At 26.7% G+C, this 18,000-nt stretch overlaps 1 protein-coding gene across 1 annotated transcript; it reads right to left on the reverse strand.

Annotated features, from left to right (window-relative positions):
- Positions 1-2,975: 2,975 nt before the first annotated feature.
- LOC114175022 (transcription factor bHLH18-like) lies at positions 2,976-5,329 on the reverse strand. The gene is made up of 4 exons (XM_028059781.1): positions 5,117-5,329; positions 4,382-5,005; positions 3,765-4,139; positions 2,976-3,541 (listed from the first exon to the last, which is right to left on the reverse strand). The coding sequence occupies exons 1-4, from the start codon at positions 5,177-5,179 to the stop codon at positions 3,464-3,466; spliced, it is 1,140 nt and encodes a 379-aa protein (XP_027915582.1). The 5' UTR covers positions 5,180-5,329; the 3' UTR covers positions 2,976-3,463.
- Between the last annotated feature and the right edge of the window lie 12,671 nt (positions 5,330-18,000).

Genomic DNA, 18,000 nt, shown 5'->3' on the forward strand with positions numbered 1-18,000 from the left:
GGTCCAATATTAACGCAAAATGTGTCCTTGTGTAATGGGCATCTTTCTCAAGTTGACTCTCAAACCCCTAAACCATGCGGTATGCAATGCATTCTCTCGCATCCCTAGGATAGGGGCATCCGTGATATCTCCTCTAACACGGTTCCTCTCTGCAGCTTGCATTTTTCGATTCATTCCTTCATTTTTCATCTTCAATACCAGTGACGTGTCGTCTCCATAATCGTTAGTAATTGTGTAAGTGTTTTTAGTGTATGGTCATCCAATATAGTTAATAAACATTAGAGATTAGCTTTGATATTAAACTTGGTGTAATTTAATTAAAGTCATTGTCACACATGTTTTAAACTCTTTCTTTCATCATTACAAAACATCGTTTTAAAATGTAGGAAAATCTTTGTGAATCCCATAGTTTTGACGTAATAGTACGGGGGTTGACCTCTCCAGAAACAACGTTAGCGCCATCTAACAACTAAGAAGACTACGATGATAAAAATTTTATGAATTGAAGTTGAAAAATGAAGCATGTGTGCCCTTTTTGTAATGTTATCGCATTACAGTTAAGAAAACGTGATCGAATTATTTAAATGCTCCCACATTTTTGTTAGCAGCAAAGGAATATTTTAGACATACGAAAACTTAATGTACCCAAGATAAATGTACTGTAATGAGGAGGGACAATCGAAGGGTTGCAACATGTGCTATTTTTCTGTATGATCTAAAATGTCACGTGAGGCCACGTGATTTATAATCCGTTTAAGATTCACAAAGATTTGGCCAGATTATAATGGGATCTAAAATGAAGCGGGCCTTATTAATATGATATTTAAGAAAATCAAAATTACATTGAAACTGGATGCATTAATCGACAAAGTATTTGCTCTTCGGACAACATAGATTAAACTCTCATGTCACACGCAGTGCTCAAAGTTTGTGCGGTTTAGTGAACGATTAAATTTAGAGTTAAATATATTTTTAGTCTCTGAATTTTGATGTGAAATTATAATATATTCTTGTTCAAAACTTTGATACATTTTGATTTTTAAACTTTAAAAATAAATGTATATAATATTTTAACTCAATTACATTAAATTTTTGACATATTAAACATCATTTCATGATAATATTTGAGTTATTTATACAATTTGACATGTTTCTGCAATATCTACTGAAAAATGCATTTAACATGTAAAAAAAATTAATATAATTAAACTAAAATAATTATATCCATTCATTTTTAGAATTTAGAAACCAAAATATATTAAAGTTTCAGATAAAAACGAATTTCAATTTTATATCAAAATTCAGAAAAATATACTTAATCTTTAAATTTACATCTCGAATTAGATGAAATTTAGCGCAATTAACAATGTCATACCAAACCATATTTTTTGAAGTACCCCACGTTACCTAATTCCGATTGCAAATTGCCACGGCCAAATATTTTACGTTTTTGGTTAGAAAAAAAATGCTACTATCCGTAAAAAACTTGCTATAGAGGTTCAAATCTTGAATATTGAATCGTTTTGGTATTGAAATTCGTGTTATGTTGAGTGGGAGCAATGCTACTCAATTTCAAAGAGACATAAGAAGCGTGAATTCCAAAGTTAAATTGTAAAGGGTATCTGTATATAAACATGGTGGGGAGCATGTAACTTATTACTACGGGCAAGGTATGATCACCCCATCGATAAATGCAAACAAAAAATAAAAAATTACTGACACTTACACGTGTTCTTACATTCATCTTTCAATTTCTTTTGTAATGCTTAGCTATAATTGTTAATAATTTAAGGGCATCTTTAAAGTGGGGAAGAGAATAAACCATAACGGTATTGTTATTTTTATTATATGGCTTGGTTTAGTAAATGAAATAAGGTAGAGATTAGTAAAATTTGTCCTCCTTAATTTTTTTCTTATAATTTAAGAGAAATGAACAAAAATATAATGTTTGTAGCGTTAATATTAATGTACCTAGGACAAAATAAGTAAATTTTCTATTTATATTCATATATTTTTTCATTATCGTAATAATTTTGTGAAATTTCTCCTTTTAGTCATTTTTTTAGATATGATTTTTAATCTTTTAATGTTTTAGTAAAAATTGAAATTTGTCTCTCTTCAATATTTTAGACCAATATAACTCTCCAATTTTAGAAATACATAAATTTAATTTTTTTTAACCACATTTTGTGATTTGAAGTTTTAAATATATTTCATGACAACATATGACATCATTTTTGTTAACATTAAAATGAAAATATATCAAACGGTATAAAAAATTCAAATGTTATCATAAAACGCTATGAAACATCAAATAGATTTAACATAATTTGGTTCGAATGATTGAATCTTAATTTGGTTCAAATGATTGAATCTATACATTTTTAAAGATAAAAGAGTAAACTGAACTAAAATTTTGAAAATAACTAATTCTAATTTTCACTTCAAATAAAAAAAAAACATATTTAAACTCTTTTTTTTTTTTTTTCCTATCATGAGATTTGAACATGAAAAATAGCAATACCATTATATTGGCGGGTGATTATTAACGTAATAATAATACGTAATATAAATTCTGATAAAATATGTTTTTATTTGTGTGTACAATCTAATTTTATTATAGTTTTGGTATGATTTCTCATAATTTTTTGTATTTTTTCTTCTTTTTAATTCTTAACTTTTTTTCCAAATCAATCTATTTAGAGATAAAATTGATGTTGTTTATGTGCTTTTCTCCTTGGCAGCATCTTTACTTTGCCGGTTGGGCATTAGCTGGAGTATATTCCATCATCAATGATATGTATTTTATATATCACTCAAAAGTGCAACCAAAAGTATAAAGGAAAAATCTAGGTTCAGAACATGTTTTTCTCGTTACAATCCTATGACAATATTGAACAAAAGAATAAATAAAAATGGTTGGAAGAGAGGAATGTAAATTTTCCAGGTATAAACTTAGACAATAAAGCAGGTGGTTTACATAAATGTTGGTGCCTGAATATTAAAAGTGAATTTCTCATTTTCTATTGAAACAAAGAAAGGCTTAAAGAGTGAGAGATTTGCATCTTTCAAACATGATAAAAGATTAAAGAGAACAGATTGTACATCAAACTCAAAAGCTGTCAATGTCATAAGTCATCACTAATTTAACTTATTATCTCTAATTAAGCTCACGTTAACTATAAGCCGTGTCAGAGTGGAACCATTCCTAATATCTCCACAAAATTATTCAAATACTCTTTTTTTGGTCAAGCAGTCCCAGACTGAAGGCCTGAGAAACCAAAGAAAAACACGAAAATGACAAGATCGCTTTCGGATCGATCAATCTGCATTTCGGGGAACACAGGAACACTGTAAGCTAGCTGGAGTAGATCTCACATTTTAACACAAAGTCTTCCATTTTAGGATTATTTACTGTGGTTGGTGCACCTTCATGGTATCCCATACTCCAGCCACGTTTATGTTATGAGGCAATCTTATATGCCGCCACGCGTAGGTTCTTCACAAGTTCCTTCGTGGTCAAATTGTAATTTTCTCCCATCTGCAAAACCATCACCATTCAGATACAATTAAACTAATTGTATTTCAAGTTGGTATGGATTCAACATTGAAAAGAAAAAATAATGCACTAGAATCTTATCATATCTTACATACATTACTCAAGCAATTAAGGGTGCGAGAGAAACGACAAGAGCTAAGAAAAATAATATTAAAGTATTATCATCATTCATTATTATTAATTAAGGGAAGGATTGTCCTTCTACCTGAGCAACTATGGTAATGTCAAGGATAGAATCACCGAATGGTAAGATGCTGCTATTAATAACGAGTAGGTTATTTCTCTGAATCTCGGCTAGTAATTTGACGAGAAGACCCTTTTGCTTCAAACAGTGGATCCGAAGCAGCATCTCCTTCCCTGACACTCTTGATTCCACCTCAAACTGAGTGTCACTGACACTATCAGCATCAATGCTCTCATCACATGAAGAAGAATCATCATCGCCAGAGAGGTCTGGTTTGTTCAGGACCACCACCGATTCTTCCCTTGTTTTCTTGCTCTGCTCTTCAAGCACTGCCAAACGCTCTTTAAGATCTTTCACGTATTTGATAGCGTCCCCTAACACAGAAGCCTTGTCCATCTGCGTGGATCCACACATTTTCCACACGTTTAGTCAAGCAGAGTAACCAAGCCAGTGCATTGATGACTTATTTATCTTTTAGGCAAGTGTGTCAGGATAAACTTCAAATTACTTGAAACTACGCAAATTTTATAATCAATTCTATGATCAAACAGATAACTAAGTGTATTATTACAATTTCTAAAATGAATCATTCATAATTGACTTGCGGTAGCAGAACAGTGTGATATTTAGTTAATTACCTTCTTGAGGCCAGGAACAAGAGCTGCAAGAGCAATGAAGCTCTGGCTGAGCTTCTCTCGTCGCTTTCTCTCGGCCATGATGTGATCCTGAGCGTGAGCAGGAGATCTCTTACCATGCGAGGGTTTTGATTCAAAGTTGTGATTTTTTGAGGAGCCTTTTGGCGTTTGATCAGGGAAGCGTGATTTTGTCAATTGGGGCAGTGACAGTGACACCATTTCGTTGTGCGTTGGGTTTAAGTCAAAGCCATAAAACTGGGTGGTGGTGTTGGGAGGGGAGGAGTTAGGGTTGTCAAAAGACAGAATCTGAGACTGAAAGGAGGAGAAGGATGTGGATGGGGAAAGTTTTGGCGAGAGGTTGTTGGTGATGGTGGATGAGTCAGAGTTACAGCAACTACCGCTTGTCGTTTTCAGTAACTTGGCTGGTCTCTCAAAGTCAAAACTGGTTTCATCAGTGGATGAGTTGCTCACGGTTTTGGAAGGGCACTCCGAAGACAAAGATCGCTGCAGGTTCTGTGTCTGTTCTTCAAGGGCACTGGCAATGTGTTCTGGTAGAATATCTTGGTCATCGAAGAAGTTCAAGTTCAGGCCACACTCATCTGGAAATAAATTGTAATCATCCATGTCCTGTTACCAGAGACAAAAAAGTAAAGCAACACAAAGTGTGTCAAAGGATCTTTAACCATCATCCATTTCTGCATTTTTCATGATTGGAAGAATCAAAATCAATTTTCTTACCAAATCAGATAACCAGCTGGGTGCTGATGCATCATCCACTGGTTTCTTTAACTCCTCCGTCATGATTAGGCCACCGAAACAAAAATAGCACAACACTTTATGTACACAACACTGATTTGTCCTTTCTCTATTCAAAGCTTTTCCTCTTCCACTGAATGCGAAATGTGAGTTAACTTTCTTCACTCTTTATAGCCTACTACTCTTCACCTTTTCAATTCTTCAACCGGCTTTAAACAAAGGAAAGAAATAAAGCACGTGCGGACAATCTACGAGTACTAGCTGCCTTATAATTTGTTTATATCTATATGATGCTTTTAATTATAATATTTTTTCTTCATCTTTTTCCTCACATCAATTATTGATTACTTTTCTTTCTCATATTTGTCCTTTTATTGTGAGACAAATTGTTTAATTTTATCGCATAAGTTTGATTTCTCAAATTGTTATGCGTTGTTGGATTATAACACTGGCAATTTTTAATTATATCTTTCAAAATTGATACTTGATGTGAACTGTATTTAATTATAGGGGAGACGCAAGAAAATCTATTATCTTGTACGTGCCACCCTGTAGTTGTTAATGTGGAATATGAATCATGTGATCTTAATTAACCTATTCATCTCAATAATTGAGCCAAGTAGTCAGCCAGCCCAGATTAATTTGTATGTTATTCTTAATTAACTATGTTTTTTAGTAATTATGTTTTATTACACAAACACATGTGCGCGGATCTCATTCAAATATAATTTTTTTCCTAGTTTAATCATGTTTTTTTGCCGTTAAAATTTCATCGATTAGTATTTCTATAACTATCAAGTCAAATGAGTAAATATTTTCTTAAACTATGAATTTTGACAATAATCATTTATACGGACGATAATGGGATATAGATAGTGCTTAACTGCTGCTCGATTTATAACAAAAAAATCTGATCGATTACCCGTTTCGTTATGTGGATATTTAAAAAAATGATTTATAGATTTTTAAAATTAAATATAAATAAAATTACAAAAAATTATAAAATATAATATAAATTAAATTAAATATAAATATAAATTTAACCTAATAAAATATAAATTATTTTAATTTTAATTTAGGTGTAATGGATATCTGAGAATGTGGATATTATGATATTTATACATGACCTATTTATAAGAAAGTACTAAATTATATGTTATCTATTACTCACATGTACATGTTTGAACTATTCAGTTACTACCCATAGCGAATTTTATCTGCGAATACTCACAAACATAGGTATTTTTGATATCCCTAATCATTTATCGCATGAAAATTTATTAAAAAATAAATAAAATAATTGAATACAAAGTATGCAGAGACCACATAAAATCCATGATAAAAACTATACTTCGTGAAACATAGGTGAACTGGTTAATTATACCTATTATGAAAAAAATCCTAATAAATACACAAAAGTAAAACTTTAAAAATTCTTATATCATTCTTTATGAATATGAATGAAAGATAAGTTAAGTAACTTGTCAGCATACTGATTACCCTCACAAAAAATATGATAAACTTTGAAATGCATATGTGTACAAAAATATAAGCATTGATGTAATCTCCTTCTAAGACTTTAATGAACCACTTGTTGACCCAAAAGCGACGACATACCAAAGAAGAATCATTTCCCCCTATGAAAGCCCTCCCTCATAAACTCATCATAAATAAAAGTTTGTACCACCTAAAAAGGCTGAAAAGATATTCATATATTCACCTCGACTTTCTCTGCAAATATTAGCACATGAAGCTAAATCAGGACAATCTCTTATTTTACCATTAATATTTACCTTAAGCCAATTAGCATGTGGAACTTGCTATAATATATTCATAAATGAAACTGCCCTACCCTACCTCCTTTGAAAATTTCAGTACAAAAAAAATAAGAGACACTATTACTCATATACTTCTTAGATTTATTCCCAATCATTTGCACTAACTCCTTATTTGAAAAATAATACAAAGAAAACACTATTAGATCTTAAAATTTACTATGATTTTTCATTCTTCAAATCATTCAAATAACTACATTAATAACAATTACTCTAATCATTTTAAGCAAATAAATACAAGAAAACTCAGTAAAATGAATAACCAAATAAAGAAGAACCACAAGTCATTATAACTTTTAACCCTTTCAATCTCCCCCAATAACACTCTCTTTTTCTCCCAAGTTCTTACTTATCCTATCCAACTTCAATGCAAAAGAATTGATTTTGATATTGTTTGTTTTGAGTTTTGTAGAATATTATATGGATGTAGTGATTTTATTAGATTTAAGAGAAGTAATTATAAATTATTTTGTCACCATGTATTAATACAAAATAGTCAATTATGTTCCTTTTTTCTTTGTTCGTAAAAGTGTAAACACCCATCAAGTTTTTATATTTTATTTTAACTACTAATTAATGCTTGTTGTCTAATGACATTGTACTTTCTTATCACTTTAGCTAAATTATTTATGATTTTGCTAAATCCGTTAATGATTAACTACTAAAAAGATAGTGAAAACAGTATATAAATGTTGGACCATATGTTTAAAAAGAGTGAAAAATCTAACGTGTGTTATTCCAAGAACGTTTAAGAATATTTAATAATCATGATATTTATATAATTTTTTTATATAAGATTATAATATTATTTTTACTTAAGCATAATATTTTATTTGATATAATTATAATTATATTAAATTATTTTTAAATTATAAAAAATAAAATGTAAATAAAATCTTATAAAAGTGTAGATTTATAAGACTTTATACTTAAATAAAAAATTGCTAAAAAAGGTTAAAGTTTATGTAATATAATATAAGTCACTTTAAAAAAAATAAAATATTAATCTCGGAGATGATATATTTATTGAAGAAGGTAAATATTTATCTCTAAAAGTATATTGTTTTGGTTGAAGGTGATAATTTGCAAATTTTGAAACTTGTGAAATGGATTGGCCCATTCTAGCTTGTGACTTACGTAAACTTTTATAAATTATATATGATTTTTTCATCTTCTATTTTTTACACTTATCACTTATCCACGCTAGCACTTAAATCCTATTACATTATAATTAGAATGACAACGGAGCAGGACGGGACACGTCTTGTTATCTCATACTTATTCTCGTAGAAAAAATTCATCTGCATTCTTATACCCAAACTCAATGGGTATCAAATTTTTGTCTCATTCTCATCCCATCGGGTAACGGGTTAATCTCGTACTCATACTCGTACCCGTTTTCTTACTACTTCAATAATAATTTTAATTAATTTTTATAAAATAATAAAAAAATACGTCAAAGGAAACATAATATTATCAAATATTCAATATTAGGAGGATGATTGTTTCTTCGATATCAAATACTTTGAAATAAATTATAATTGTTTATATTTTAGATTAGAATACCAAATAAAATTTCATTAGAACCAAAACATTTATTAAATTTGCAAACATTAATGAAACATAGTTGATAAAATTTAAAAATATTTTAAAAAAATTATAACAGGAAAACAAATATTCAAATTAAAATATATTTTAAATGTTTGTTTACTTCAATTTTTAAAATTTTAATGAATCTCTTTTTATACACTAATAAAAGTTATAATACATCACTTGATCAAAATGACACAAAGAACAAATAATAAACATAATAGTAAGATTTTAACATATATCTTGTATCTTTTAAACTGCAATATATGTTGGATGGTGATAAAAAAATATTCATGGCAATTACATTAAACTTTTATATTGTAGTAAATAAAAGTTATAAAAGTTATTTATACAATTATAAAGAAAAAATTACAATATGATTGATAATGAGTTAGAAAATAAAAAATTATTAGATAAAATATATTGAAATTCATTTCTACATAATGAAAATAAATAACAAATAAAATATTAAAAAATTAACAAATGTGTGTCTTAGAAACAATTTGAGAGATTATTGACAGAAATCACTCAAAGAAAAACAAATGTATAATTATGTGTATGATAATATGACAAATACCTTAGATATCTAAGAAAACTTTTCAAATATCAAGATATATACTTAATGGTTGAGAAATAACAAAAAATATTTTAGCGAAACAAAAGAGTACTTTAAATGAAACAAACATTAATAATAATAAGCAAAGAATATTTTTTTATACTACGTATTAAATGAAATGTTTATGCAATTAAACATTTAAATTGAGAGTATTAAACATTCTCATGAAAGGAAAATATACAATAAATAATAATATTAAAAAATAATAGAAATATTCAAATGTGAGACATAAAATTTTTTTAATTGGCATACATCATTTTAACATAATTACATAAAGTTATGATAAGATGAGAAATATAGTGGAGATGCGAATGAGTTTCATGACAAACCAAATAATTAGAAGAAACAAAAAAATAGAAAGTATATATATATATATATATATATATATATATAGGGTTACTTAATTAATTACGAATATTTTAATAATTTAGACAGGAACAAAGATATAACGGGACAGGTATTATGACAGGGATATATATATACATCTCATCCTCATACCCAATTGAAAAAGTCGAAGATTTTCCATACTCATACTCATACCCAATCAATGCGGGGATTCCCCGTCAAAACAGGGACAAGTTCGGACAATACCTACGCGAGCGAGTTTATTTGCGATCTCTAATTGTAATTGCTTTTTTTTTTAATTGTCATCACGAGTTTCATTCCTCCTTGTAGTTAAAATATAGACTAAATTCAAGAGTAGATCAATTAAACTTTTAAAGACTTTTTTTTTTAAATGATTATTTTTTATTAAAGTATATAGAAAATATTGTAAAATACGTATTATAAATGTTTGAAATATTGAGTTAAGAGTTTTTTAAGTTCTAATAATTTCAAGTGCCTATATGAACAATATAAAATAAATATGAGATAGGCACGATTAATTTTCAAGACATTAGTGTTGATAAGGTTCAAAGATCATTCGATGCACTCGAAGGTTGTTGTATTTTGGGAGAGAAACGCATATGATTTTGTTTTATCATGTGCAATAAGGCGTTTTCTCTTTAAGGACAGTGTTCTGTGTGCCTTAACCCAAGATATTTATACTATTTTCCTTATTGACTTTCTATCTATTATTGTTACAAGCAGTGGTGGAGCATTGTGGTGACAAGAGGGTCATGCCCCCCATATTATTGGTATTTTAATTTTTTTTTATATTATAGATATTAGGAGATACATTACAAATTAATGATGATTAAATAAAATATTTTATTATAGATATTAAAAAATATATTACAAATTAATGATGATTAAATCAAATATTTTATTTCTTTTATAAACATAATTATTAATGTTAATAAATAATAAAATATAAAATTAAACATGATAAAAAATAAATAATAAAAAGATTTATCAATATATATATATATATATATTTATTATTTTTTTTGCATTATGGCTTGAGTCTTTTACAACTTGTTCTCATCTCTCATCCTCACCTGTCTTCTTTTGTTTCTGAAGAGAACAAAATCTATTATTTTTGCTCTCATCTCTCAACTGTTCTTTTCCATTCTCAAAGAAATAAAGAAGAAGATAATTCGTTATTGTCTTACTTGATAGTGAAATATTAGTTTAATCATTTATTTAATGAGTCTCTTGTATATTAATTTTTTATTTTATGAACATAGAAGAAAAAAATATTGTACTGTATGTTTTTTATAACTGGATTTTAAGTGTGGTTTGATTATCAACAAATTTTCTTTTGAGAATCTTTTAATATGTGTGATTTCTTTTTTAGTTATTATTATATTAAATTATGTATTCATTTTTATTGTATTAGTGACAATAATTAAATGTATAAATTTTTTGGATGTATTATTTTGGTTTCTCCAACAATGTTAGTAAGATCTGCCATTGGTTACAAGAAATGTTGGATCTCATTAATATTTTTTTATGTCTTTGTGTTATTATTATTCTAATAATTATTATTGTATTATTAATAGTATTATTTTATTTAATCATTTTCTAACATAAATAAACTAGCTTGAATTTTTAATTTTTCAAATTAAACGCGCGTGTTGGAATAGTGAAAAATTAATAGTCAATGTTCTTGAAACATCTCTCTAATGACTGGGGGGATTCATTAAACATTCTTATTACTAGGTTTATGTCTAGATTGATTCTTGGTCCTTAATAAGTGCAGGAAGTGTCCCTTGTATTTTTTGTATTTCCAGTTGAAAGTACGTTTTTTGAGATAATTTAATTGACACTATTTTTATTGTAATATTTTTCTTTCAAATTGATTGTCATTGTTTAAATATATGTAGACAATAATGAGAAAGATCACAAAGATGAAAAAATAGAGAAGTTCTTTTTAGTTAGGTTGAAACATGAAAAAAACAATTATTTCAATGATATTGAGATTATTATTATTATTCTTTCTTTCTTTTTTTTATCAGCATTATTACACTTTCTAATATTAATATAAATACGGAACAATAAACCTTTGAAATTTGATATGGATATTTCTTGTTTATTCTTAATCTGTTGAATCAAATTACTTGTTCATACATAATTAAGAAAATATTCAATGTTATTGGATTTAATGTTAACAGCGTGTCATGGTCTATGATTTTTTTCATTTTTTAAAATTTTTTTAAGAAAAGTTTGATATTTTTTGCCAAGTCGTGTTAGGCTCCTGGTGTGCCACTAGACAATGTCAGTGCCACGTGACAAGGTATTGCCGTGTGTCAGTGTCACTATCAAGGATCATTGTCTTGATTTCAATTTACTGTTTACATATGTCTATTTGTTTCAATTTAGTCCATACATTTAGTCCCAATTTCTTTTTCAAAATAGAGAAATATTGTCTCTCCCTTAATACAAAATTTATTATTTATATAAATGTTATATTGATATTTGTTATTAAAAATGACTTACAAAATTAAGTATTAATATTTATATTAAAATTTAGTTGTAAAAGTTATGAATAACAAAACATGGGTTAACAATTAAGAAAAATATAATATGTTATAACGTCATTCTCAAAAGGAAAATTATATTTTGACCTTCATTTTTTGACTCTTAAAAACAATATTTCTCTATTTTGAGAAAAAAAATTGGAACTAAATTGAATCAAAAGGACATATGTGGGGACTAAATTGAAACAAATAGACATATGTGGGAACTAAATTGAAATCAAGATGACACTTGGCAGTGACACTAACACGTGTTAGTACCTTACAACTTGACATTGATAGTATCACGTGTCACATCAGGGACCTGACACGTGGGGAAAAAAAATTCAAAAAAAACATTTTTTTTAAAAAAATAAAAAATGAAAAAAAAGAGACTGACATTTGACACGCCATTAATAGCGTTAATATTTTTTTTTTCTGAAAGGAACCTAATTGAAACACTTTTTCAAAAGTTGAGACGCAATTAACACTTTTCTAAAAGCGGTGACCAAACTAAAACATTAAAACGAAAGTGGGTACCTTCCGACTAATTAAGTCATATTAAATCCTCCAAAGCATGAATATCTAAAAAAGTGTTTTACATGTATATGAAGTTCAAATTATGGAATTATTTTCATGAAGGAAATCATGAGTTTACTATTAACCATTCACATTTATACTTGGTTTATTCATAATAGATATCTTTTGCCTATGTGTGTGATGTAATTTATCTTAGGTTTGATGTAGCCCCTGTGATTCTTTTATTTTTATTTTTTAATAAAATTTCCATGTAAATGGAAGTGATGTATAGCATGAGCCTATTTAGAAATAATCCTAATCTATTAGTTTGATCAAATTGGCTTGGTGACAAAATGTTTTAGAGTCAAAAACATTAGTTGTGGTATGTGAAAGAGATAAGAACACTCAATTGAAGCCAATTTGATAGGTTGATATATTTATCAAGTTTACCAAATTGTGTAGACTCACTAGTTGAGCAATCCATTCATGAATGAAATTCAAGTTTTAAAAATCCAAAGAGCTTAAGTTACTTTATTCATTTAACGAGCCTTTAAATAAAGCTCTTAAAGTTTAAAGTTGTTGAACGAGTAAGTTGAGCAAAATTTATTTTCTTAAAAACTCGAGAGCTCATAATGGCTTGGAAATTGAGTGAACCATGTCTAGTTAAGTGAATTTATTGAGTATTAACTTAGTACTTAGTCTTTTGGTGAGTCAATCTCTTCACTAAGCAAAATTCATTTTATAAAACTCTAAAAGGCTCATAGAAGATTGGTGTTGAGCGAGAAAAATCTTAGTTAGACTAGTATATCTCCATAAGTATCTTGTTGGACGAGTGAAAGGGCTCGTTGGACAACCCTTAGTTTTAAAAACTCATAACTTTGCCTTGCCAAGTTTGTGTGCTCGCTAAGCAAGAGAGGAATATTTTTGAGTGAGTAAATTTATAATTTATGTTGAATTGAAATTGAATTAATAATTAAGATCAAAATGTATAATTTATGATGTGAGACTTAGTAGAATGAGGGGTAGATGCCCATAATCTACTTTGATTTTTTTCATGTGATATAATATGAATGCAGTTATTTCCGATAAGAAAACACTGTGTTAAAAGGTCGTAAATTATGTACTAAATAATAATTTGAAAAGATATTATCATGACTCTGTTAATATTGAATTCACATGTTATAAGATATTATATGATAATAATTGAAGAATGTTCCTATACTATAAATCGAAAACAAATTTTCAAAGAAAAAAGAAGGATAATTATATTTTAAAAAACATTTAAATAAAATTATAAGACATTACACTACAAGTTATCCATTATAAATTAATTCATAATATAATTTCATGGGTCATATACCACTGATTTTTTCTTTCAATCTTCTAAAGCTTGGACAAACCCAAAAACTTAATATTATGTAAAAAATGTTAGAAATTTTATATCAACTAAAAACAAGAAATATTTACAGTATATAAATAAATACAAATCTCATCTTACAATCCAATTTTATAAAATTAATTTAAATTTAAAATTTAATTCTTAAAAAAAATTAAACAATATGATCTGATACTATTGTGCTTAGGGATGTCAACGGAGCGGGTAAGGTACGAGTAGTAGCTCTCCCATACCCTACCCGTTAGATAAATATTTGCCCCGTACCTATATCCGTGTGGGTATCCGTTATGCGGGTACTTGCATATTTTTTTTAATATCCACGGATATCCATGAGTACTCACAAGTATTTACAAAAAGAAAATTTTAATATTTAACAACAAATTTTAACTATAAATTTAAATAAAAATATAATGCATAACATTTATAAATTTCAAACAAAGTGTAAATAACCCATTTAAATAATATTGAATGACATTTTACAAATAAATAGAGATTTTGTAAAACCAATTAATAAAAAATAACTCATTCAAAAATATTTTAATCATTTTTTTTAATTTAAATTAGAGTATAGCATATACAGATATCCATGAGTACAGATGCTATGATACTCGTAGTCGTTCCGTTAACATGCGAATATAAAAAATATTCGTATCTGTGATTTGCAGATATCCATTTTTAATATTCATTTTCTACCCATTAAAAGTCTTATTCACATATACCTGCGAGTACAAATTATTTTAACATTAACCCACTCTCTTTACCAATCTATTATGTTTCATTTTTTTAAATCAAATATGTACTAACCAAAACGTATCAAATCAACCCGCATTTTACCTCCTAATGTTGATTAGAAATGAAATTAAAAATAGTATTTGGACCCGCTGTCACTGAATCAATTTGACTAAAGTCAGAACCTCCCAACATTGTGAACCTTTAGTTGTTGTTTATTAGATTCTTTTTTCTAGGCAAAATAAACCTTCATTAAAATAATGCGGATGAAATGATTATGCCAAAAACAGTATCTCCTACTTTTTAACTTAAAAACAATCTTCACATCACTACGACGACCATATTTGCCGTGGGGTATGCAATAATTTGTACTTTTTAATTACAAAAACCATAAACTATTGAAGTATATCAGTTGCACAATATTTTTTTATTTAGTCATTAGATTATTGATTTCATGAAATCACATTTGACTTTCTTGTGACTGTAAAGTTATATATAATAAAAAAAAAGTATCTGTAAATTTTTTTCCTACTGTAACGCTAGATATGCTTTTTTTTTTTCTTCTCAACAGTTCCTTTTAAGAACTTTTAATGTAACAAGTTTAAAAATGATGAAAAAGTTGGTCGCAATGAGTGATGCTCATCGTCGCTACTGGATAAAATGATGGAGATCACATTTTCCCTTCTCTCTGAGTAAATATTTCTTAAAGTTAACTTTCATACACTTTCACAGGCTTGCCATCACTACAAAAAATATATAAAACTTTTGAAAGAAAAAACGACAACGCGATATATATAACCATAGGTTTTCCACTTTTTGTTTTTCTTTTTTAATTTGATACGGTATATTTTAGTCTTTCAAATTATTTTAGGATTTAGTTTTTAGTTCCAAAAGTTTAATATATTTTTTGTTTTTTCGGGAGATTAAACCTATTTTTATTTTTTTATAAATGAGAGTGAGCATATTAAATTTTTGTAAATATTTAAACTAAATTTCGAGAAATTAGAAATATATTAGATGTTTTTTAATTTTATTTAAATATCAGCAAAAACAATCAATAATATATACTAATATATTTATTTTTGCAATATTATGGTTTATTCAATGACACCATAATAAGGCATTTACATTGCATTTTCACGTAAGTTGAATGCCAATAATAAATTTACAAGAAATATACAGTCATAAATTTTAATTTTGAAAAAAAATAATAATAATTTGTATGAAGAATTAATAGAGAATGTCTTATGAATCTTTCATTTTTTTTTTCTTCAAAAAAGTTAAGATTTCATTTACTTTAGAGATAAATACATTTTTGTCTTTATATTATTATAAAAAAGAAATTGTATTTTAATTTTAAAGTAAATTATAAAATATTTTGTTTCAACGTACACGTCTTATTGAAAATGATGTTTTACATTAGTTTCATGAAGTGCAACTAAATATTTTATAATTTAGTTTAAAAACAAAATACAACACAATTTTTTATAATAATTTATAGATAAAAAAACATATAACTTTTTTGGTGTCTGGTTTTTTGGTGTTCATTGTTTAAAATTTTGTCCAAAATTCTCTATCAATTATTTTTTTTGTATTTATATTTTTTGTTTTCATTTGTTCTCTCTTTATTTGGTTTGTTATTCAAATTATCTCAAAGTTGTGTTTTATCTTTATTTATGCATGTTCTTTGTTTTTGTTTCCACTTATTAGTTGTTGTTTGTTCCTAACCTAGGTTGAGTGCTTAAATTATATTTATTGAGATCGTAACACATAACAATTTAACCCAGAAATATAGGTGTCAAAATGAGATATCGGGGTTGAGTTAAAAATAAGATTGAGTTAAAAATAATTTAGTTCAAGCAATTATTTTTTAATGAATTAAAAATTTTGTAATCTACGTAAATCCACTTCAAAATTAGTATTAGATTGATTCACTTGACTAATTTAAAAATATCTTATTTTTCTTTAATTTATTTTATATATTTATTATAATGCAATTAAAATGAATTAATTTAACTCATTTTGTATAACACTATAGTCTTCATCTATTTTATCACAAAATATTATTATAAAGATTCTATTTAAAAATTAAATTGTCAATGGACATGATTAACAAACAAATAAATTGAACATCAAAGTTATTCAAACATTTTTAAACATTATTCTAATAATTTTTTAAAATATTAAATTGTCAATTATTATAATAAAAATTTATAAAAAATAACAATAAAAATAATAAAAAGATTGTTGTTAGTACATTATAGATAAACTCACCTTTAATAAAATTCAAACTCATTAAATAAATTGAGTTCAAATTGATCATACGTAAAAAAAATTGATATTTCTTTTTCCGATCCAAATGAACTTAAATTTATAAGTTGTCTCATAATTTTAAACCCCATTTGTATCGCCCAGAGGACTTATCTTTCAACACTCAACATGACTCAACATGAGACATTATCTTCACAAATCATACACCCACTGAGTATACAATAGGAAAATGATTTGTTGACTTTTGACAATTATTTTTTTAATTTTAGATAGTATTTTCTAAATAGTTTTTCATTTTTTTTTCATTTTTAATATTTTTAAACCAATTAAAAGATGAATTATATTAATACCTGAATCAAATCTTTGAAATGCCTTTAACTGTTGAGATAAAATATATTCTAATCACTTACAAAAAATTAAAAGGAAAGGATATGTACACGAATATTTTGACATATTTATTATAATTTTATTCTCTTAACTACGATTTTTTAAATTTAAAGAATTATTTATAATAAAAAAACTAGTTTTTATTTTATTATTTTAGTAATTATTTATTTTAATTTAAATAATTATTTATTATAAAAAAATTATTTACTCTTTTATCATTTTAATAACTATTTTTTAAAATTTAAATAATTACTCATAATAAAATATTATTTATTATGAACTAAAATTTATTTTATCTATACTTATATATATATATATATATATATATATATATATATAATTTTTCAATTTAATTTTTAAATTGTTACTTTTAAAATTTAAACAGTTTATAAATATTTATAAAATACATGTGATAATGTTTGTGATTATGCTGATATTAGTAAAGATAAAAAAAAAAATCAGATATCTTCACGTTTACAATTCAACAACTTCTAAAAGATAATATTAAAAACTTCTACCCAAGACTAACACCTAACCTATGACAAATATACATGAAAATTAAAATCTTAATTTTCTTTTATCCTAATTGACAACCTACTCCAAATTAGAATAGTTCCTTATTATAT

This window comes from Vigna unguiculata, chromosome 3 (genome assembly GCF_004118075.2).
Source record: "Vigna unguiculata cultivar IT97K-499-35 chromosome 3, ASM411807v1, whole genome shotgun sequence".
Taxonomy (NCBI): Eukaryota; Viridiplantae; Streptophyta; class Magnoliopsida; order Fabales; family Fabaceae; genus Vigna; species Vigna unguiculata.